Raw genomic sequence first — 23,644 nt, 5'->3', positions numbered from 1 at the left:
CATAGAAAATGGCATGAAAATATTAAATTAGTAGGTATAGAAATAAAAAATGACATACATATACAAATATAAACTTGCTTTTGATGAGCAACAAACTCACGTCTTTAATTTTTTTTTTAATCTAATATAGATATGACAATAAATGTGATTAATATGATATAATTTTTTTGTATAAAAAAAGCAGTTTACAACAAACAGATGCTACCAACATGTAGTAGAAAAAAGAATAAACAAACCTAACAAAAATTAACATGACAGCCTTCATTAATAAGATAGTTATTTTTAACTTAATGAAAATGACTTTTAGCCTTCATTAATAGTGGAAACAACTTTCTCCCTTAATATGATAGTTATTCATTAAAAAAAATTATATTGAACTCACTTAAAATAGAAGTTAAATTGCAGAAACAAATTTAAAAAATTCATTAAAAAGAAGTCAAAAAATAACTTTTCAAAATGTAATTCTTGAAAATTCTTCTTCTCATTAATTGGCATTCATATTCTTTCTTTCTTTTCTTCGACTGCTATTTATTCTTATTGTAATCTCTTTGCTTTGATCAATACAAAAAAAACTTTTTACTCAACATCATGATGATTTTGTAATGAATATGCTTTTGTTTCTGGCCTCCATTATTAAAAGTTCTAATATTAAAAAGGCAAGTTAATCTTCTTTTATAATATATATGTACTGGTTAAGTCAGAAGTATTACTTAGATGATTAAGACCCCCTCATATGCGGGTGGGGTAGAGGCTTGACCCAGTTCTATTCTCATCCTAATAAAGCTAGGAGATCAAATCCAAAACTACCTGAAAATACGTACAATTGGATGCATTCCTGCTATTATTTTTCATGTAAATTTTTCGGTGCTTTTCTGACAAGATTTTGTCTTATGGGTACTAGACATATGCATCAATTAATACAAAATTATTATTCATATGACTCACTGGAATTGGGTATCACGGATGGTCAAGGCTTTAGAATAGAAATCTTTGGATACCTTTTGTAAGGAAATAGAAGCTTAAATGCTTTAGATTTGTCCTGTAGGAAAGATGTTCTTTAATTTTAGAAAATTGAGGCATGAGCAGTGTACTGGAAGACCCCATTTCAGATATTTTACTTGATCCCTAAAAATGTATATTTAGATCTTCACTTTCCTTCTTCCAATGAGATATGGAGCGAGTTTAGATACATCCAAAACATAATAGAACTTTGTCTGGCCTAGAGGTACTCAAGGACAGATGAACTTTCAGTGAAAGCAATCTCATATAAATAGGGACAAAAACCAAAACTTATTCCCCACAATTATGTACATCACAATTTTGAGTTCATAGCAGTTATGGTGCTAGAATGTGAAGAATCAAATGTCTTCATCTCTACAGCATTTGGTGCGTCAGCAACTCTTAGTGTTCCTCCCAGCTCTACTGGTACAAGAGGAATAAGAGAGTGCACCACATCTGCTATTAATGGCCTGTAGCTAGGTTCAGGTTGGACACATAGCACAGCTATTGCTGCCACCTGCACAAAACTCGATCAATTATGGAAAAAATAAAAATTGTCATTCAAATGCAGTGTAGGGAATGAGATGTACCTATGAAATATATGGCTGCATAGCCATTTCCCCTATGGAAGCGGTTATGCAGCCATATATTTTGTCAGAAATACATGTATAAAAAGTACACTGGGAGATATGCCCCTTATATTTCTTGTGAAATATATGGCTGCATAGCCAGTTCCTACAACCTATTGAAGGTTTAGAAGATAAACTAAATGCTAGTAAGCCTTCTTCTAGAATTTTAATTCCTAACAAGTAGTTGTGGCAGTATTGAATCATATACAATCCATGATAAAAGGAAGAAGATTGATCGTAACCTATGGGTTCAATGGATTCCTTCAAAATATCTGATGAAATAGAACAAGTAATAGAAAGTGCTGCTTACTTGATACAGGTGTTTCAAGTTCATGGTGTCTTTAATCACAGGATCCACAATACTTGGAAGCTTGTTCCTATCTCTTAGCTGTGGCATGGCCTGCATTACAATTCAAAAACTCAGAACTTCTATCATCTTCACAAAAAGGTACACTTCTATAAAATCAATCCAGATCCTAATATGTTGGGTGTTTCTATTTGAAATCAAACATGACTTTATCTTTCTCTTTTTTTACCAAAGCCGCAAAGTTCCATTATGATGGAGCATTGAGTGTGATTGAAAATGTCGAAAAAAAATCCATATACAGTTTAAATCAGAAGCTTATGCATCTCAAGTTCCATTATATCAAATGACTCTGTTCACAATATTCTGAAAGCAGATAGCACATACCCAAGACACAAGAGATTGATATTCTTGTGGTTCAGATTTATCAATCGGCCTTTTTCCAATAAGGAGCTCCAACAGAACAACGCCAAATGCATAAACATCACTTTTCTCTGTCAATCTACCTGCAAACGAAATAGTTCATCAGGTACAGAGCAGAGTAAATCAAAGAAAGGCATCATAATATTGCAGAAAGGAATATCAGCATAGAAATAGGTCACAGCAACATAAAGAAACAGATACTGCCACAATTGCTTCCATTCTATATTGGTCTTAACATGGATACATCAAGGCCACAATTGCTTCCATTCTATATTGGTCTTGACATGGATACATCAAGGCCGTAGAGGTGTCCAACCCTATTTATATAGAAGTTATCGACATAAGATCTCAAAATTGAATGTAATTTCTGTACAGGAACCCTACCTTCTAGCAGGTACTCCGGTGCTACATATCCAAAGGTTCCTAATAGCTCAACATTATGTCCAGCACATCCATCAGCTGTTATTGAAAGACCAAAGTCTGAAAGCTGCACAGGTCACATTTCAATATTCAGAAGTATAGGAGGATTTTCTTATCTTTGTAGATCATCCTTTAGACCAATGATCCCATACTACACATTAGAAAGGAACTACTCAATGCTGACATTTGACAAGTTTGCAGAAAATACAGCACTACAGAGAGTCTAAAACAAAAGCCCTGCAGAAGTACATTGTTAAGGTCTAAAGACAAATCTGTACTTACCTTGGCATTGAAACTTGCATCTAGCAGGATATTTGATGATTTGAAATCACGATGAATCACTGAAGGATGACAGTGCTCATGTAAGTGTTCTAGCCCTCTGCAAAAAAGGAGGAGTTTTTAAGAGGAGGAAACGCTTGGTTGAGCTACTCAGGCTAATTGAGGCAAGAGTTGAGCAAGATGCAGTCAAATGGTTCAATGCAAAGGAGTGAAACTAATAGTATTAGCAATACCTTGCTGAATCAAGGGCTATCTTCATGCGCAAATACCATGTAAGTGCAGATCCACGCAATGGCCCTGGTAGTCAATCCAATGTAACATTTATGAAAGCTTATTTACAGACATACTATCAATCTTTCCAACATGAATGAGAAACAGAGGACGAGGCTTCTATGAGAAAGCAAAGTTTACCCTAATGAATAGAGAAACCTACCGTGCAGTTGGTCTTCCAAGGAACCATTTTGCATCAGCTCATATACTAGAAGCCTTGTCTTTTCCTGAGTGCAAAACCCTAGTAAAGAAACAAGATTCGGATGCCTGATTTTGCTCATCAGCTCTACTTCATTCTACAACAATACAGGGGATGAAATCAATAGGCCTTCTTCTGAAATGATAAGGAGAATCAGAACATCCACACCTTTCAAACATGAAAAACAAATGCTGGATAAACTTGAAGCTACGAAAGTAAAGGTTAGAAGCAGTCCCTGCTGGGTTCTCAAGCTGATAGTCTGTTGTTTATACATACCTGAAATTCATGTTCTGCCTGCTTGCTGCCCTCGTCCAGCTTTTTAACAGCAGCAAAGGAATCATCATCAAACCTGGCTTTATATACACACCCAAAACCTCCCTCTCCAATAATGTTATCACTGCTGAAATTATTGGTAGCTGCTTGCAGAATGGAATATTCAATTGGTGTTGCAAATCCCTTCCTCTTAGAAACTCTTAATGAGTTGAAACGATTCATCAGAGGTCCAAGTGCCATACTCTTGTAGGCATCTGCAAAAATGAAATAACTCAATTCATTGCCCTAGTTCTTCTCTATTGTAACTCCCATTGACCCACTATGGTAATTAGTACAATTTCTTTCTATCAAAAGAGAACTAACAGCAATGTTCTTTATCCAGCTATAAATATAACTAAAGCAATGTTCTTAATCCAGCTATAAATATAACTAACTTAGCCGAACCAATTCCTTTCTGAATTTTGTTGCAGTCTAAACGCCTTCCTAATTTTTGTTCAGTACCACTGCCGTCTCTAAATTGGAGTCCAAATTTCATTACCTGCCCATAATTTCTTGCAGTCCTTTAGGTTTTAATAGGAATAAATCATATGATGCTGATTCTCTTGTTTAATTTCTTTTGAAATTTTTTACACTGGTTGTAGGTACTAACCTGAGATGTCTGGATCTGCATTCCGTCCCAGTGCTTTAGCTTGAGATGATGAAGCAGAGCTTCGCGCTTTTATGCACATCCAAATAAAAATTGAAGAAATCATGATCAACCCAACAACAGCTGGCACTATGATGATTATCAAGAGTATCACGTTGGTGGTATGGTGAGATTCCTCAAGTATCTCCGTCGGTGCAGGACTACCTTCTGCCATTGTTTCTCAACACAACACATTTCACTATCATCAGATAACCAAATCAAACCCACATTCTCTAATTTAGGAAAAATCTAAACCTAAATACAATAAAAAAACGTTGCCTCTGTATCAACAATAAGAGGTTTGTTAAGATATGTTCCTTCTACGCTAAAATTTTCTGAAAAAGGTATACTCTGTAAAAACATTCCCAAAATCGGGTTTCTGAGCTCTTACCCATTGATTTTTCTGGCCTGCTTTCTGCATTTCCTGTTGCTTGTACAGCACCAGATGAAGGCGGTGGTAATGGGGCTTGTTTAGGTGCCCATAAAGAAACAGGTGCAGATGTGGGTGACAGAAATGTCCTTCCCTTCACAACCTCAAAATTTGCAGAAGCACATAGGCAGAGAACCACAATATCCAGTAAAACTAAATACCCCATTCTATGTAACACTCACAAAACCCAGCAGAGCTATGCCAAATTTCTGTTCATTTTATGCTCAACATGAGTACCTCTGATTTACACTCTGAGCTACCCCAACAACCATCTATCTGGAGGATGGGAATGCGACTAGATCTACACAGTGAGTCAAGCATGAGTTAGATTCACAGCAGAAAATCTCTGAAGTACCACTAAAATCAGCTTCAAATTTCTGAACCCAATAGCATAAACTAGGTATGTCTTAGATCTTATCAATTCAGAAAGCAGAAAATATAATTTGGGGAACTTATGACTGGACACTTCATACAATTCTGTGTTTCAAAGCTTATCTGTGAGCCCACAAAGACGGTCATATTTGTGCATTCTGACAAACAGACATCAGTGTAAGTTGGGACACCCAGGCCCATGACTGCTCAACCAACGGCCCCATGAGCAGAAATCTATATAAAATTATACGTAGACCTGATAAAAAAATTGTTTTTTTTGGGTACAAAAAGTTCACAAACATAACTCCCTTCACCTGGGCATCATGATCAATCATTGCAGACTCCGTAGATAAAAGGCCGGCAGAATGCAGCTGAGCATTAACATACGTACATTACAAGAAACCATTTTCATGTGTACTGGAGATGGACATAATAATTACAGCCACACATTTTTACTTTAGATACTCTCTCTACCTACAGTGAAATTCAAATTTTGAATCCTCCCCCAAATTTCAATGCAATTCTGTCAAGTCCGTCATTCTTACATAGAGAGTATAAAATTAAACATATAAGTTAGTACCCACCAATTATGACATTAATTTTTATATAGTCCTTGAATTATATCAGTTTTTAAGGTCGAAGTTACTGAAGCATTTTTTTATTGGAAAAATGTATATTAAATGAATAATAGCAACATTTTTCAAGAGAAGCATCTTGAAACAGTAATTTAAGTTTGACTATATCTACCATAAATTTTATCAATTATTACATAAAATCTTTAAGTGAAACTATAAAGTTTTTAAGATAAAACAATGATATTGTGTTTCTATTGTACTATACTTCTAGATTAATTGAAATAAAAGTTTTAGACAATGTAATTGTTTAAGTTTCTTTTGGAAATATGAAATAAATATCATACAATTTTTTTTAATCTCTTTTCAAAATAATAAAATTATTTAATAGTTTAAAAAAAAAACGATAATAAGCGATAGTGCTGTTTTTTGGGTTATGATTTATTTTTAATAGTTTTGCTATGTAAAGGATCAGCGCCCTTGTTCTCACTGTTTTTTAAATAAAAAACAAAGGACAATAAGCTTATATAATATATTAAGTAGAAATATAGAAAATATTTGTAAGTGTCTCTATAATGACGATAAAAAAAATTGTAAGCATGATATTTACAGGAAGAAAGATCCCAAAAAATTTCAAGTAGAATTATACACTCACCTCTAATAGAGTGGAAAGGAAGATTGCATAAACATAATGAATTGAAATAAAACATGTCATATCTGTTGAAAAATGGATGTGCTTTGTAAACATTAGAATGTTTGTTGCTCTCTTGATTAGGTAGCATCTATTTGCTTAAAAATCAAGATAAAAAAAAGATGGATTTGAAGTTTTGAATTTGATTTAGAGATTTTTTTATAAGATGGATGAGAAAGTTAACTGATTTTTCCCTATTGAAAAATGAGTTAACTTGAGTGATTTTGATTTATTTTAATGAGTGAATGTTGTTAGGAGTGTTTATTATTACCCTATAGATACACCTCCTATACCATTAATATATTAAATGAATCCTTCGAAACTCTTAAAAATTAATTTTAAATTTAATAATTATAATGTTTATTTTATAATAAAAAACTTGTATAAACATGATGGCTTTTGAAATTCGAAATTAATGATTTAATTATAATAAATAACTTTGTATCTCTAATATTTTAAATTCTTCTATTGGATGGTTATGTATTATGAATGTCTAAAATTTTATCCATTTATCATTATTTATGTATTTTTAAAAACGAATAAACATTTATAAATATTTTTTTAAAAAGTTAAGAAGAACATCTTATTTATTTTTTAATTTATAGTAGTATACTTTTTTAAAATTTTAATAAGATTATGAGATGTATTTTAATTTATTTAAATTATAATTATTAAAACATTTTTGAAATTAAAATATTTAAGGGTGTCTACATTAGCAACAACCCCTATAAGAGGTCAATAGGAATTGGTGAAAGAAAAGTAAAAATTGAATTTGATTGATTTAAAAAAATAGAAATTAGATTTAATTTTTTTAAATTATCTTAATAATGATATCTATCAGTGTCTTATAAATATAAGTATATAGTATCATTAGCTATCACAACCTACTTTCCATCAATCTTTTCTTGCTATTTTTGAACTATTAAATAGAGTGACATCTAAATCAAATATGGAAAGAAAGTTGACATATAAATATTTTTTAAATTGCATTTTCAACTTTGATACTCATCCTTGTGTTTTGTTTTTATTTCACAAATTCTTGTTGATTTCATATAGGGGCTTGCCACTTAGATGCCTACTAGCATATGTATATTTAGAAAAATCTACTTATATTTAGAAAAATCTGTTATATTATAGATATCTACTAGTATACTTATATGTAGAAAAAAATATTTAAAAATTGCCCAAAAAGCTATTAAATAGAAAAAATTTCAAACAAAACAAGGAAGGAAAGTTGATAGATAAGGATCTTTGAAACTGCATTTTTAACTTTGATGCATATCCTTGTGTTTTGTTTTTATTTCACATATTCTTTGTTGATCTCCTATAGGGCTTGCCTGTGTAGATGCCTACTAGTATACTTATATTTAGAAAAATATACTACCATTGTAGATACCTAAGAGTATACTTATATTTTTTTTTAAACTAAGTAAAAATTGTCAATAAAGGGATTGAGCTATTAAAAAGAGCAAAATTCGAACCAAATAAAAAATCTAAACTAAATAAGAAAAGTTGGAATATTTGAAACTACAATTTCAACTTTGATGCCTTATCTTTGTGTTTTGTTTTTATTTAGAAAAAAATCTGTAAAAAGTGTATATAGTTTAAATTAAATTATTGGCTATTAGGGATTTCTTTTCATCAATCTCTTCTTACTATTTTCATAGGGATTGAGCTAAAAATAGATAAAAATTCAAATCAAATAAGAGAGAAAGTTGTTCTATAAGAATCTTTGAAACTACTTTTTCAATTTTTATGCTTATCCTTATTTTATTTTATTTTCTTTTAGAAACTTCCTATAAGAAATGCTACCATTGTAGATGCCTATTTATCAATATAATAATAAATATTATAAGAATATAGAGTGGTGCTTTATTTTCTTTAAAGAGTTAAAATCAACTTCTCTACAATGATTTTCAAATCATGGTAAATCTTCTATCTCAGCAAAGAAAAATTAAATATTGATGTTCTAGTTTAATCTATGATTTGAATCATTGAAAGAAATTGTAGGATAGATTGGCTTTTAAAATTTGATAATAAAATTTTGATTGTATTAACATTTACAATTAAATATAAATTATTATAAAAAATAAAAAAGATATTTAACTTTTTAATGTAATATTTTTATGAGAGGTATAATTAGAGTGGCAACAAGAAATGAAACGCAATGACATGTTAACAAAAAAATAATTACATACAAAAATAATAAAAAAATAAAACTATGAGTATAAAATAATTATTAAGTAAATAAAATTAAATAAAACAATTTTTAAGTAAATATACTAATTATAAACAATTCTTAAGAATGAAATAGCCCTTCTTTTAATATAAATATCATTTCAATGTTTGATAAGTTGTGATGTAAATATTATAGATAAATTTAAAAATGATATTCATATGAAAAATCTCACAAGGGGGAGTTGCAATGGCGTGTTAAGAAAAACTATTAAAAAAGAAAAATAATATTTTTTTAATGACTAAAATTGACTAATAGTTAAAATTTGGGAATCAAAGTTTGAAAGTTCGATATCAAAATTTATGTTATGAAACTTTTTACTTTAAAATTTGTCATAATATTCTATACATGATTAGATTGGATTTGTCCAAATTTTATGAGTTACTAAATCTAAATTAATTTGTCAATAATATATCACAATTATTAGTTACTTAGGGCAATATTGTCAATGTTTAGTTTTCACCATTGATTTAAAATATAATTTGACAACCCTCATTGTATTTCATGAGGTAAAATGTACATATAATATTTTATTCTCATGGGGGTCAAAATTTCATTTGGATTGTTAACAATGGAAATCAATGGTCCAAAAGCAATTTTGGTCCCATGAGCATTACAACCAATGGATACACTTTTTCTCATAGAATACAATAAGGGTTCTTAGATTATATTTTAAATTAACTATACAATAAATAAATATTATAGACTCTACCCCTTAAATTCATCAATGATTTCCACCTTAGGCCTTAATTTTTTTATAAGAATTTTATTTTATTTTTAAACGGAAGGATTTATCATGGTAATTAATATATTTTATTATTATTGTACAAGATTAGTCAAGATTTTCATAATTTTTTTGTGATTTAAAAGAATTCGTCAATAAAAACTAAACTAAAATCATAAAATAACTATGCTTGTATATCTATTTTTAGAAAAATATATGTAAAACATGTCAAAAGATATAATTATGGAGATAGTTATTTTCATTGGACAAAAAATATCATGTCAAGAAACAAAAACAAAAACAAAAAAAATCTGTAATAAGACTAAAATGAATGATTTGTGGCCTCCAACATCTCCATTTTTTTCGACCTTTGAAGCAACCATTGGTTGATATATCTATCAATTTCATTGAAAAAGTGCTAAAATTTATATTGCATAAACTTTTGCTTTTTGTCATTGTCCCTTTTTGGGTATTTGTGATTGTTTTCCTCATCAATTTTCTATTTATGAGATTTTGCGGCCAATAAAAACTAAGGATCCATTTATGATGTCAAATTTTTCAAATATTTATATGATAATAATTTATAAATTTTTCATTAAAAAATAATGCCTGTTGTGAGAATATCTAGATGTGTGTAAGACTGAGTTAGCCAACATAGAGACTCAAACCTTGAATTCTAGTCCACAATAATTTACATGGTAATTTGTGAAGAATAAAATTTAAAACAAACCATAGTCTCCATCAAAGCCCTTTCACTTCTTTCCTCCATGTGTTGCAATATCCTTTATATCAATCATTCATTTGTTTTTCTTTCATCATCCATCTCGAGATTGGTTATTCAATAAGAAATGAAAACAAATCATCTCTTATTTCTAGCTTTTGTTTTCACTTTTCAATTGCTTATGGATGCTTCACTTTTCTTTTAAAATGTAAAATATTTTTTGATAATTTGTTTCCTCTTCAACATCCATCTCTAGATTGGTTCTTCAATAAGAAATGACAATAGTTCATCTCTTTTTTTATCATCTATTTTTACCATCGAATTGTTTATGCATGCTTCACTTTTCTTTTCTTTTTTCTTTTTTGATAATTTACTATGAAGGACAGAAATATGTTAAGAAAAAATACTACATACCGAGTTACATTAATCTATTTCCTACTTACCCCATGAGATAAAAGCATACATACAACCTTACAAAATAATCATTATGAATAGATCAAATAGACAAACCACAAGATAACACAAGATTATACCCTAAGAAAACCTTCATGATGGGAAAAGCTAGCCTCCAAAAGCATCCGTACTCCATATTATTCAATAATAAAATAATACAAAACACTTACAAAGTTACAATGAATTCTTCTGAAACATCAAGCTCTTCAATGTATCATCCATGTGTCCAAGAATGAATCCACACATCACATTGCATGCTTCACATATGCACTCCTCTAAAATATCCAATACAATGATAGCCCACTCACCTAACCAAACTTAACCACTAAACATGTGCTTGCTTATGTAGAATCAAGCTCACACAAATAAAATTTGTGATGAAATAAAACCATTAGACTCAAAACCATGAATTCACAAAAACATTAACCCCACATTTAGTATTGGGTACTAAGTTTTCACTACATTAATATTTCCTCAATATCAAATTAAATACATTTCCTCAATGTGAAACTCAAATTAAAAAATTTCCAATGTTATATACAACACATAAAGTGGCCCCAAGAATGTTAACTCTAGTAATGCACTTCCATCTAGGTCCCCCTAAGTGCACAACACACATAATAATAAAATAAATATTATAAACAAATGTGTACAACACCTTATCTCAATATTCTTTCACTTGTATAAATTGTATAAGGGTCAATCAATTAAATACATCATCATAGCCATACATGTAACCACATGAATCTCTAATGTGTTCTCATGCTCCATCAAGATACCTACAGTAAAACCAAAGTGACGACCATCTCAATCTCAAGAACTCCTCGCATCCTCCAACATACCACCTATGGAAAAAAAGGAACATGCCAAGGTGAAGATGCACCAATCTAAGAACACAAACATCAAATCCAATGTGATAACAAAGGATCTAAGCTACTGTTGTAAGGCTAAAATCCCACATGTTCAAAAATGACATCTACAACACATGATAATACATCCAATTATCCACACCTCCTAGGTATAATCAATATCACTAAACTCATTCCAAACACATATTATTCCACAAACTACAATCAAGATCCTTGTATCAAGTTTGCTAATGAAGAACATACATATCTAGGAACTCCCACTGCATTAATAATGCCAAATCTAAAAATAAGCTCAAGGCATATCAAGTATACCAATCAACACTCATATCAAGGTGTGACAAGAAACAAAAACATTAAGTACCAAGAACAATCCCAATGATCCACACATGCAACCCAAATACTGCATACTCTCTCACAACATGTCACCATCCCCCCAAATCACATTATCATGAATCTCATGAAAGAAACATAGAATGAAGAGAAACAACATGTAAATAATAATGTGTTCTTCTACCAACACCTCAAATAAGCAACACTATGTCAAGTATGATCTCCTCACAACCCAAAATGAAAAGTCATAACAATACCCAACACTATTCAATCTCTTAGATCAAACAAAACATATGTATCACATGTAATGTCAACATGGACATGTATGACTCTCATAACCAATAATATCAAACTCAAAGTATCTATTCTAAATAAAGAAAATTAACCCAATAAACCATCTTCTAAAATCCTCATAATGACATCATAATATCAATTCAAATGCATAAGGAGATAACCAATGCCAAACATCTCTCAAAATGAATCCTCTAAAACTAACTAAATATCCATAGCTCAAGATCCATATCTATGAAAGGTAAAGCATAAACATAATGCACCTACAAGAAATTATGGGAAATACCTCTCAAGTAGTAAAACCTCAAGTAGACCAAGAGTGGGGATTGAGAATGCTCATCCAAGATATCCAAATCATCATGACTCATACAATAAAACTCTCCTCTGAAGCCCATAATAGGAGAACGCTCATTATTCTTCGTGTAGAAACCACCAACAATCTCAACATATATCTCTAGTGATAAGAGATTACTTACATCACATATGTTTACATGTATCCATGAGCACCTGTAACTGATCAATCCATGCCAACTCCAAATGCAACATAACACCATCATGAAGTAATCAAGAAAATGATCATGTACTCAATGCATAGAAAACCAACCAAAATCAATGTCAAATCTCCAACCATAGAATCAAGAATCTAAACATGACATTATGATCTAACTATCTCCTCCTAGAATATCACAAACTCCAAGTGAACATAACATGGTCTCAAGAGAAATGTATCATGCCAAAACTCTAAATTGGTAATCAAGAGTAAACCATGACATAATAAAAAACATATTCTAAACCAAATATCACTTGTCTTGAAGTCAACAAGTAATGACATCTCAACCAAAGACCCCATGTGTCCTCCATTGAATACTATGATGCCAACATCTCCAATCACATGAAGATAACCATCTCCTATAGAAATATTTAATTATTTATTTACAATTGAAAAACTATAATAATCGTATCATTTTTTATTATCTTATATGATTGTTATATTGCAAGTATAAGATTGTTATATTGCTAGTCTCTACCACTTCATGCTCAAGAGCAAAGAATTCCATACTTCAATAGCTATATTCTAATTAAGGATAAAAAGAGAAAAAATAAAATCTATTAGAAATGAAACTTCTTTATGATCATGGTTTTTGTATCTTATGGAATAATGGATATATAGATAATGGTTGTCCATTAACATTTCAACGAATCAAAGATCCCTATTTCCCTTGAGTAAGCCCATTCTATTTGTCTGGAGTTGTTTGCTATTCACTACACATTTCAACTATCTATTCACTGCACATTTCAATCACATAGTTGCTGCTATAAAATTCCTTCTTTTGAGAACTATTGTTCAAAACACATGCTCTTATACTTATTTCAGTTCTCAACACATTCTCTTATACTTATTGATGGAAGAATATTCTTCTTATTTTATTCATTCTATTTTTCATCAATTATTTCATTTGAAAATTTTTAAATTCAAAATTATCTACCAGCAATAAATCCACTACAAACAATTTAATCCTCCAAGGTCAAGGGTAGGTGAGGCTACAAATTTGTGAAAGATTGTGGATTGTGGTTATGGATAGAATGTTCATGATTTATGTATATTGCACAATTAGGTTTTCAAGTCCTTTGTTGCTTAGATGAAAGAGTTGGTTGTTGTTGGTTCTGACAGTGAGGTGTCTATCAAAAGTGGTTTACAAAATTCTTGGTGGCTCTCTAAGAGGAGGATTCAAGTTTTGTGGCTTGAAAGACATGTTTATTTGGTTTGTTCAGTTTTCCAGTTTAGTTTTCTAATGCAAGTTTGATTGGCAAGTAAAGTTATGTTGCTCTATGTTTAGTGTTGTCAGTTGGTTTGGTTTTTAGTTGATTTTCAAGGTGTTGTATCTTATCTGGATCATGCTCTTTTGGTCTAGATATGAATTGCAAGTTGATTTTGGATATTGTTATGGGTTTCACCATGTTGTGTGTAAATTCACATGGTGTATTTTGCATTGGAAGATTTTTTTGGGTCGACTAGTTAACATGATTTATTGTTTATCTACATGTTACATTTGGTGCCAACCTTGGAGGTTGTGTTAAAGCATGTGTGGATCATTTCAATCAACATAGAAGTATGTGTTGTGATGTGCTTGGGTCCCTTTTATTTCCTGGAGTGGGCCGCAATGAATGTTATAGATTCGAGTGGCTGAATTTATTTAATATTGTTTAGTTTATCTGTGTTCAACCCTCTACTAAGGTTTTGATGAATGATCTTGTATATATCAATGTGCAGTTGTATGAGTGAGGTATGGAATGCACATGAATTGATGTGAAGTGGATGTGAACGATATGAAAGCAGATTTGGTACAAAAGACATTTTAGACCTTTGATGATGATATCTTCAATTTGACAGTGTTATGAGATAGTGGTTGTTGTCAGATTTGTTTGTCATGATATTGGTTGCTTGACATAGTATTTCAAGGAAATTTTCATAATTAGGAGATCTTGTTCATTTTAGTTCATCTATTCCTTGTACCTACCAAAATACAGTGTATTCCTTTTGGTAGTTTGTATAGTCATTTGTATCTTATCCTAAGATAGTGAGTCTCAACATTGCAAGTCCTTTGTATCTTTCACTAAGGTTGTTCTCCTTGGTCTTGCAAGTCCAATTTGTTGCAGTGAGCTCCTTGGTCTTAATTCTAAAACATTGTAAATAGTTATTCATATTGTGACTGTGATTCTCATTGTGGTTTTTCCCTATTTAGGTTTTTCCACATAAATCTGGTGTTCATGTGTTTATTGTGCTTTGAGCTTTCATGTTTTATAATTGCAATAACTAGCTAATAATGGTTTGAAGAATAAAAGACAAGAAAAAAAGCATTTTTAGGTTTGGATTGATACACCCCCCTCTCAATCCTAGGTTGTGTTCAACAATTGGTATCAGGGCAGGGTTCCTCTTTGAGAAGCTTAAAACCACTTGAGGAAGATCATGAATGGTGCATGAAGTTAATTACAAGGCACAAAAGTTTGATGGAACAAATTACTCCTATTGGAAAGAAATGATGGAATACCATTTGAAATATCTACCTACTAGAATATAGAATATTATCAAGACTGGCTATATTGCTTTGACAAATGGTCCTCAAACTCCACATGTGATCAAGGCACATGAGAATAATGCAAACACCAAGGTTGCAATTATTATTTGATTGAGTAATTCAATATTTTTTAAGGTTATGGGATTGAAGTTTACTAAACAAATCTGGGAAAAGTTGAGTAGCATGTATGAAGATTATTTGAAGACAAAGAAATCCAAGTTGAAAAATCTAAAGAACAAATTTGAGAACTTGAGCATGTCTAATGATGAAAACATTGAAATTTATCTACACTAAGTAAATGAGATTGTGACTGCAATTGCAGGCATTTGTGGAACATCAAAAGAAAGTGAAGTGGTGAGAAAAGTGATGTTAACATTTCCAAAATGCTACAAATCTAAGAAGTATTCTATTTTTAGAAAGTTATGATATGGACAAATATACATTGGATTAGCTCTATGGATCACTCTCTGCCTTTAATATTGTTGAGCTAGATGATTTGTGAAAAGAGAAGAAGGAAGCAACATTCAAAGCTACCAAGAATCTATTGAAGATTAACCTAAAGAAAGCAATGACTTGGATGGGATCGAAGAAAATTTTGTAAGAAGACTAAAGAAAGGATCCAAAAAATATAAAGGTAAGTTACCCTTCAAATATATCAATTGTGAAAGAATTGGTCACTATGGTGAAAGAATTGATGATGATGATAAGGGAAAGGATAGTTACAAATGGAATAATAGAAATAAGAGAATAGATGACAGAGATAGAACTAAGAAGATTTTTTGTTCAATGGAGACTTATTCATCTGAAGATGAAGATGGTGATTAATCAAATAAAGAATCATTATTTTTAGCCATAGCGGAGAAGAATAATTAAAGGTCCAAAAATGCATAAGATGTGATGAACAATGAAAAACTAGTAAGTGTGAAGACACTACTACATGCAAAAGTAGAGCCTAAACATGGATAATTGATTCTGGATATTCAAATCATATGACAAGGGATAAAAGAAATTTCATTGATTTTGAAAATTATGATGGTGGATTTGTGAACTTTGCAAGTGAGGAAGTTGCACCTGTTTGTGGTGAAGGTACTATTTCCATTGATGGTAACCACAAGATTGATGTTGTTTATGTTGAACACACCATCGAGCTAAGAGGAGGGGGTGACTTGGTCTAGACCCTCAAATACTTAAATTTTGACCTTCAAACTTTAAACCACAAACATAGAATCCCAATAATAACAAATCATAAAAGTGTGAAACACAACAAACACATGAACACCCGATTCACGTGGAAAAACCATGTTGAGAATTAAACTCACAATATAATTTATAATAATATTTCCTCCTGAACACCCACTCCTAAGAGGAATTTTAGAACTAAAGTGCACGACCTTAGGGCAAGATACAAATGACTTGCAAAACTAAAACTCACTATTTCAAGGCAAGATGTAAAAAGCTGCCAAGAGACTTGCTATCTTTCGACAGACGAACTAATATTTGAACTGGAATGAACAAGATCTTCTAATCATGAAATTTATCTTGAGCTACTATGTCAAGCAAACAATACCATGGCAAACTCTTCTATTCAAGAACACAATCTCTGATATCTATCACACTAAGATTATCATCATCAAAGCTCTTCGCAATAGTCTTTCGCACATCTTCAATACCATATTTACTTATAGATCTTTCACACCTTCAAAAAATCACTTCACATCCGTTCGACACACCCACTAATGCATCTATACCCCTTTATATACAATATTAATCATCAACACCCTTAACTAGATCGACCACAAATAGAATATGCATTATTACATAAATTTGGCCACTCGGACCTAAAATATCGAATGTGGTCCATCCCAAGAGATATAGAGGACAAAAAAAATTGTAATACAATATATCCAAACATTTTAAATGAGCCACACACACTAGCACATCTTCAAGATAAAAAATAAATGAAAAATGTAGCTAAACAATGAAGCACACCAACTAGTCGGCCTAAAAACATTCTCCAACACATGAAACTCAATGTGGATCTACACATGCCATAACGAGACCCAAAACATTATCCATACACATCCTCTAAAGTAAACCCAAACCAAAATAATATGATCCAAGTAGAATACAACATCATAGTCAACTAAAGACTAGAATAGATGACACCTGTAACTCAAAACATCATAACTTCATTTGCCAATCAAGTTGCCAGTTGACAACTGAACTGGAACACTGCATAGATCACATGATCAAATCCTCCAAATTGCAACACCTAAATTCATATATTTAAAATTCATCGGACCTTTTTCAGACTCGTTCTAATAGACGACTTTACTATTAGAAATAACAATAATCAACTCAGAAAATTGAGCCATAGAGCATCTACAAAATAGATAGTGTAATGTACACAGAGCATATACATCATATATAGAACCATAGCATATAATCTTCACAAAATAGGGGAATGCAAGGGGTTCTTCCACTTAGATATTAAATATTATTTCCTGCAAGGGGTTCTTCCACTTAGGAAGTTCTTGGAGATTAGTTGCAAAAGGTATAAGAACTAATGGAAATTTCTACTATGTGAAGGATAACAGAGGAAGTAGTTGTATGTTGGTACAAAGAAATGAATATTAGTTGTGGCACAAAAGGATGGGAGATATCAATTTGACAATATGGTGAAGATTAGTTTTACTCATTTTGTAAGATATTTTCCAAATATTATCAAACTCGATATTACTATGTGTAGGGAATATCAGTTAGGAAAGAAAACAAAGAGGAGATTCAAGAACAATGGGGTATTCAAATTCAAGACCTTTGGAGCTAATTCATATAGATCTATGTGGATCTACAAGGAAAAGATGATTGAACAATGAATGGTATTTTATGTTACTTATTGATGATTATTTTAGAATGACATGGATTACTTTCTTGAAAGAAAAATCTAAAATATTAGAAGTATAAAGTATTCAAGTCTATGGTTGAGAATCAGGTAAATACTAAGATAAAATGTTTGAGATTTGATAGAGGAGAGTTTACATCAAATAAATTTGATAGATTGTGTGAAGAGCATGGTATTAGAGGGTTCAATAAAGTAATTATTGTTTATTGTGTCCTTGATGTCAAAGGGGGGGAGAGAGATATTGTTGGAGAGAGAGAGAGAGAGAGAGAGAGAGAGAGAGAGAGAGAGAGAGAGAGAGAGAGAGAGAGAGAGAGTTATTTTTTGTTGGTGGTATAAGTGTTGCCATCAATGAAAAAGGGGAGAATGTTGGAATCTTGAGTTATTGAGTTGTGTTGTCATTGATGTCACTATGTGTTGTAGATGGTCTAGAAGTGAGTGTTTTGATGTTTTTGTGTGTTTTAGTGGTGATGTTGAGGTGTTTCTAGAAGATTGGTATAGTGGAAGTTTCAATATGTAGGAAACAATATTTATGTGCAGGAAACAATATTTAATGTAGCAGTAGAAGAATGCTTTTATTTCCTTAGATTTATGAAGATTATGGATTGTGTTTTTGGATATAATGTTCATGATCTATGTATATTGAACTATCAAGTTTTTACCTCTATTACTCAGATGATAGAGTTGGTTGTTGTTGTCTCTGATAGTCAAGTGTATATCAGAACTAGTCTAGTGAATTCTTGGTAGTTATTTGATAGGTGGATTCAAGTGTTGCATCTTGGAGGACATATTCATTTGTTTTATGCATTGTTCCAATTTAGTTTTCTAATGCTATTTTGATTGCCAAGTGAATTTATGTTACTCTGTGTTCAATGTTGTTTGGTGGTTTGGTTGAGGTGGTGTATCTTATCTAGGTCATTCTCTTTTGGTTTGGATATGAATTAGAGGTTGAGTTTGGATATTGTTTGAGTCTCATAGTTGTGTGTGTCTATTTGCATGGTTTATTTTGCATTGGAGGATGTTTTGGGGCTGTCTAGTTAACATGATTTTTTGTAATCACAAAGAGGTGTACCTTCTTGCATGAAATTGTGTAGGAAGAGGGTGTGATAAAAAAATGTTTGATAGAAAAGGAGTCAAGTAGTAAAAGAGATAAGTGGTTTGCTATAATGAGAAGAAAAGAATGGAAAAAAAGGAAACGTGACAATTATCTTGGATTTTTTTTAGAGTTAAAATATCCTAGGTATTATTAGGATGCTAAATATGTTGGATACTATTGATGCATTAGAAAGGAAACCTCTTTTAGTAGAAAGACCAATTTTCTAACCAAAGAGGGATCCTCCAATTGCTTCCCCATTACATAATTCTAATTCAAATAAGAAGGAACCTATTATGAGTGAACCTATCCAACAAGAGTAGTCTCAAGTAGTTGTTTATCCCCAAGAATAACCTTGGAAGAAAATTAAACTTGAGGAAACACCCATGTTTGGACATTTAATTGATGTTGAGGATGTAGTGGATATAGAAGATATAGAAGACAATAAAATTAGGGAAAAGCCACACATCATATTGAGCGTAGAAATCAAACATCAAGAAGGTGGACATACATAACACAAAGTATCTACAACCAATAAATTTATGTTACCTATCTCAATGGCAACTGATAATTAGCTACCAACAATCTCCTCATACTCGGACAACATATAGCTTCATCATTACTACATAAACATCTGCAACAATTCTTTGTCCAACCAATCACAATTTCATCAATGACAACACATATTGTCAGTCATCGGGTTGACATCAATGACAATACATATTGCTAACAATCTTCCCCTTTGTCATTGATGCAAACACTTACTAATGCATACATAATGCAATGTTCTCTCCTTCCATATTTGCATTCTCTCCCATAATGGTATCAATATTTCACCCCCTTCGATAAACAACGGTTTCTCTCCCACATGGAATCTTTTAATATTTCTCCCCCATTTGACATCAAGGACAAAGGGCACATTTCCTCACCTGACTCTAAATTCATATTATTTTACACTATCTCGTTCTTCTTTTTCAACAACATCTAAACAACTAAATTTCCCCCCTGAGAACAACAATCAACATCAATCTAGGAGAGAAAACATATACCTTGAAGTTCTTCCCTTGGATAGATGCACCAACATATGCATCTAGTTAAAAGGAGGGGCAATAACCCCTAGCTTTTGTCTGAGACACTCAAAATTATCATTTTAGAGTGCCTTAGTGAATATATATATATATATATATATATATATATATATATATATATATATATATATATATATATATATATATATATATATATATATATATATGGCACATACTCCAATTTGACCTCTTTCTTTACAACTTTCTCTCTTAGAATACAATACTAGATAGAAATGTGTTTGGTTCTTGAATGCATCACTTGATTCTTTGAAATGTTTATGGCACTTGTATTATCACACATGATAGGAATGGGCTCATCATATAGACCACCTTAACATATTTCAAAGCATGCTTCATCGACATCACTTGACTGAAGCTATCTTAACAAATCACATGCTATCATGCACATCTTCCAAAGTTGGCAAAAGGGTAACACGCAAATGGACTATGCAACACACAACTAATCAGACCAAAAATATATCTTCTAGATGAATAAGCCCAAAGTGGATCCCCATAGACCAAGGTAGGACCCAAATAAAATGTAGTTACACTTGTACCTTCAATGCACTTGGAGACACCCAAAGATACATTGCAGGCAAGAGAACAACTTCTGTTATCTTAACTAGAGCAGCTACCTTGAGCCACACATGTCAACCACAATGTGGCAACAAATAGGTCTTCTAACATCATGCAAAGACACGAGGAATTTCCTTGAACAAGAAACAACATTATCAATTACTTCTTTCTCATTTCCATATCAAGAACATATTGGCACAACATGATTGATATAAAATACTTCATCTTGGAGAGCCATAGAAACAATCATGCACAAAACAAACATTATCACCACTTGTAGACAACACCAACACCTAAAAATTAACTAATACATAGGGGCGTGTGCACAAAGATGGTGGTTAGAAAAGTGGACACTACCCAAAAAAAACTTGGAAAAACAAGCAGCGCGTACGTGGTTTTAAAATTTCAAATTCTCGTGTACGCGCTTAGGTTTGTTCTTTTAGGAAAATGAGCACGTACGCGCTACGCCTTGGAAAATGAGCGCATATGCACCACGCCTTGGAAAATAAGCGCATACGCGCTGCTCATAGGAAAATGAGAGCGTACGCACTAATAATCCAAATAAAACCGCGTACGTGGTGCCTGGTAAAAAAAGTTTTTAAAAAAAAACTGGGTCTCATTTACCCATAAATTGCGTTTTTAACTTCATTTTTTCCCCATTTTCTCACCTAAACTGCGAACGGGGTGCTACATTTGTCCTCCAAGCTATGGATCAAGGTTAGTTTTTGTTTATTTTTATCTTTCTTTCCGGTTTATGCAATTTGTTTTACATTTTGAATTTAATTTCATTAGTTTTGATTAGGTTTTTTCATTTTTTGTTTCAAAAACCAGATTCTTATAATCTAGAACAAGAACAACCAAATGCACCTTCTGAAAACCCATAAGAACAACTAAATGCAGCTCCTGAAAATACACAAGAACAACCCCCAATTCCTCCTTTTGACCGCACAACTGAAACACAGGAAGAATTAATTAATCAGTTAGGACAAAATACGTCTAAAATCAATAGACTGATTGTAAAATTGAAAACTTCTGAACTTGACCATCATCAATCCCTCGCCACTAGCCTAGAAACATTAGCTAGTGGTGCCATAGCTGTTTCCACATAAATTACCAAATGGGGAAGCTTTAGGGATAGGTGTCATCAATTCTATGCCAATGGGCTATCATATGATGGAGTAAAAAACAAAAATATCTCTAAACAACAAATATGTGCCCTTTTTGTTGATCCCAAAACTGGTCAGTCATTACCTCTTAATGCAAAGAGGTTTCTCATACATTGGTGTACCAATGCGCAGATGAAGAATCTTTTTTGGCAAAGGTGGTGAATGGTCTTTGATGATCCACCTTGTAATAATTATGAGGTGCCATTATATTTTTTCAGAAAAATATATTGTGAGTTTGTGCTCAATGTGCAGCCAAACTATTTTGACATGAGAGAGTTTCATGGTAGAGGTGGTGGCTCTGCCCAAGATAGACCTGGAGCCCATAGGCGATTAGCCACGGAGAGTCACCGCCCCCTCGCACCCAAACCCAAGGTGCATCAGGCTGTCCCATTAGAGCTGAAAGCGTCGATGGAGCTATAGGCTCTTCAGGCGGCCATAGCATTGACTTGTGCCATCATCCAGCATGGGACGTCATTAGCACACCCTATTGTATTGGATGATGACTCGTTAGAGGGCAACAAAGAGCCCATCGAGCATATGTGTGTCAGTTACTCGGGGATATGCTCGGGGATAGATGATGCAACCAATGCAGATGGATACTCATATCATCTATGCACAATTTGCGGTTGTAGATGTCAGGCTCACACGGTTGAGGATGTCGCGCTGACAGATGAGTTGATGGACATGGTGTTTGCCCATGAGCCACAGACATAGGTGTGTTGATTTGAACTCATAACATTTTATTTATCAATCACTTTAAATTTGCAATTACATAAATTTGCACTTACATAAATTTGCAATTACATAAATTTGCACTTACATAAATTTGCAATTACATAAATTTGCAATTACATAAATGAATTTTCATTTATACATCGATTTAAATTGAGACAAATAATATGCATTTCAGGATGCAGCAACGGTATCCCATACACCTCCCCTAGTTACCATAGTTGCAACTTCGATGCCTGAGGTATAAATTTTGTAACATGTTAAAATAGAATAGTACACTTTGAATTAAAAAAAATACAAGATATACTAACTATCTTTAATGCTTGGTCCAATTTTTGGTTTGTAGGTGTTGACAGGGGACGAAATGTCCTAGATTGATGACATCACGCTCTCAGCGATCGATTTTGGCCTACAAGGCTATACGATATCATATTTTGTACAACTCTTTTTATGTATTGTTTTGATGGAAAATGTAAGTCATTTCATTTTAGATTTTTAAAATTATGTTTAATTTATTATTTGTACTAATATCTCATGTTAATTTTGTGTTTTTAGGGTACCCCCTCCATGTCTAGGGCTCGTCCTAAGAAAAAGAATTCCTCAAAGATGCCAAAACGTGTGAAGAAGGTAATTGAACACATTTTTAGTTGTACAATTGTTTGAAAATGTTGAAATCAAGTATTAGTTGGGGTTTGTAGATTGATTAGTGTTTTTTTGTCTATTTTACATGTACAGTAGCCATTGAGCTTTGTGGATATGTTGAATGCACCTGATTCACCCACGGATCAAGAGAGGGCGGAGGTATGTATCTCTACTTTATTTTCTTGATTTCATGATTATATG

The 23,644-nt window shown here is 32.2% G+C and overlaps 1 protein-coding gene across 3 annotated transcripts; it reads right to left on the bottom strand.

Moving 5' to 3' along the window:
* Positions 1–1,126: 1,126 nt before the first annotated feature.
* LOC131067755 (probable receptor-like protein kinase At1g80640) lies at positions 1,127–5,785 on the bottom strand. Of its 3 annotated transcripts, none has more exons than XM_058002884.2 (11): positions 5,385–5,785; positions 4,873–5,212; positions 4,446–4,649; positions 3,800–4,050; positions 3,488–3,620; positions 3,288–3,351; positions 3,058–3,154; positions 2,740–2,842; positions 2,320–2,438; positions 1,939–2,028; positions 1,127–1,516 (listed from the first exon to the last, which is right to left on the bottom strand). In XM_058002884.2, the coding sequence occupies exons 2-11, from the start codon at positions 5,075–5,077 to the stop codon at positions 1,313–1,315; spliced, it is 1,470 nt and encodes a 489-aa protein (XP_057858867.2). In that variant the 5' UTR covers positions 5,078–5,212; positions 5,385–5,785; the 3' UTR covers positions 1,127–1,312. The 3 variants fall into 3 exon arrangements, with proteins under 3 accessions (XP_057858867.2, XP_057858866.2, XP_057858865.2); XM_058002883.2 differs by having other exon boundaries at positions 5,598–5,785; XM_058002882.2 differs by having other exon boundaries at positions 4,873–5,785.
* Between the last annotated feature and the right edge of the window lie 17,859 nt (positions 5,786–23,644).

The sequence above is a fragment of the Cryptomeria japonica genome, chromosome 9 (genome assembly GCF_030272615.1).
Source record: "Cryptomeria japonica chromosome 9, Sugi_1.0, whole genome shotgun sequence".
Classification (NCBI taxonomy): domain Eukaryota; kingdom Viridiplantae; phylum Streptophyta; class Pinopsida; order Cupressales; family Cupressaceae; genus Cryptomeria; species Cryptomeria japonica.
Note: the sequence above shows the minus strand (reverse complement) of the source record. Positions and strands in the feature narration are given on the sequence as shown.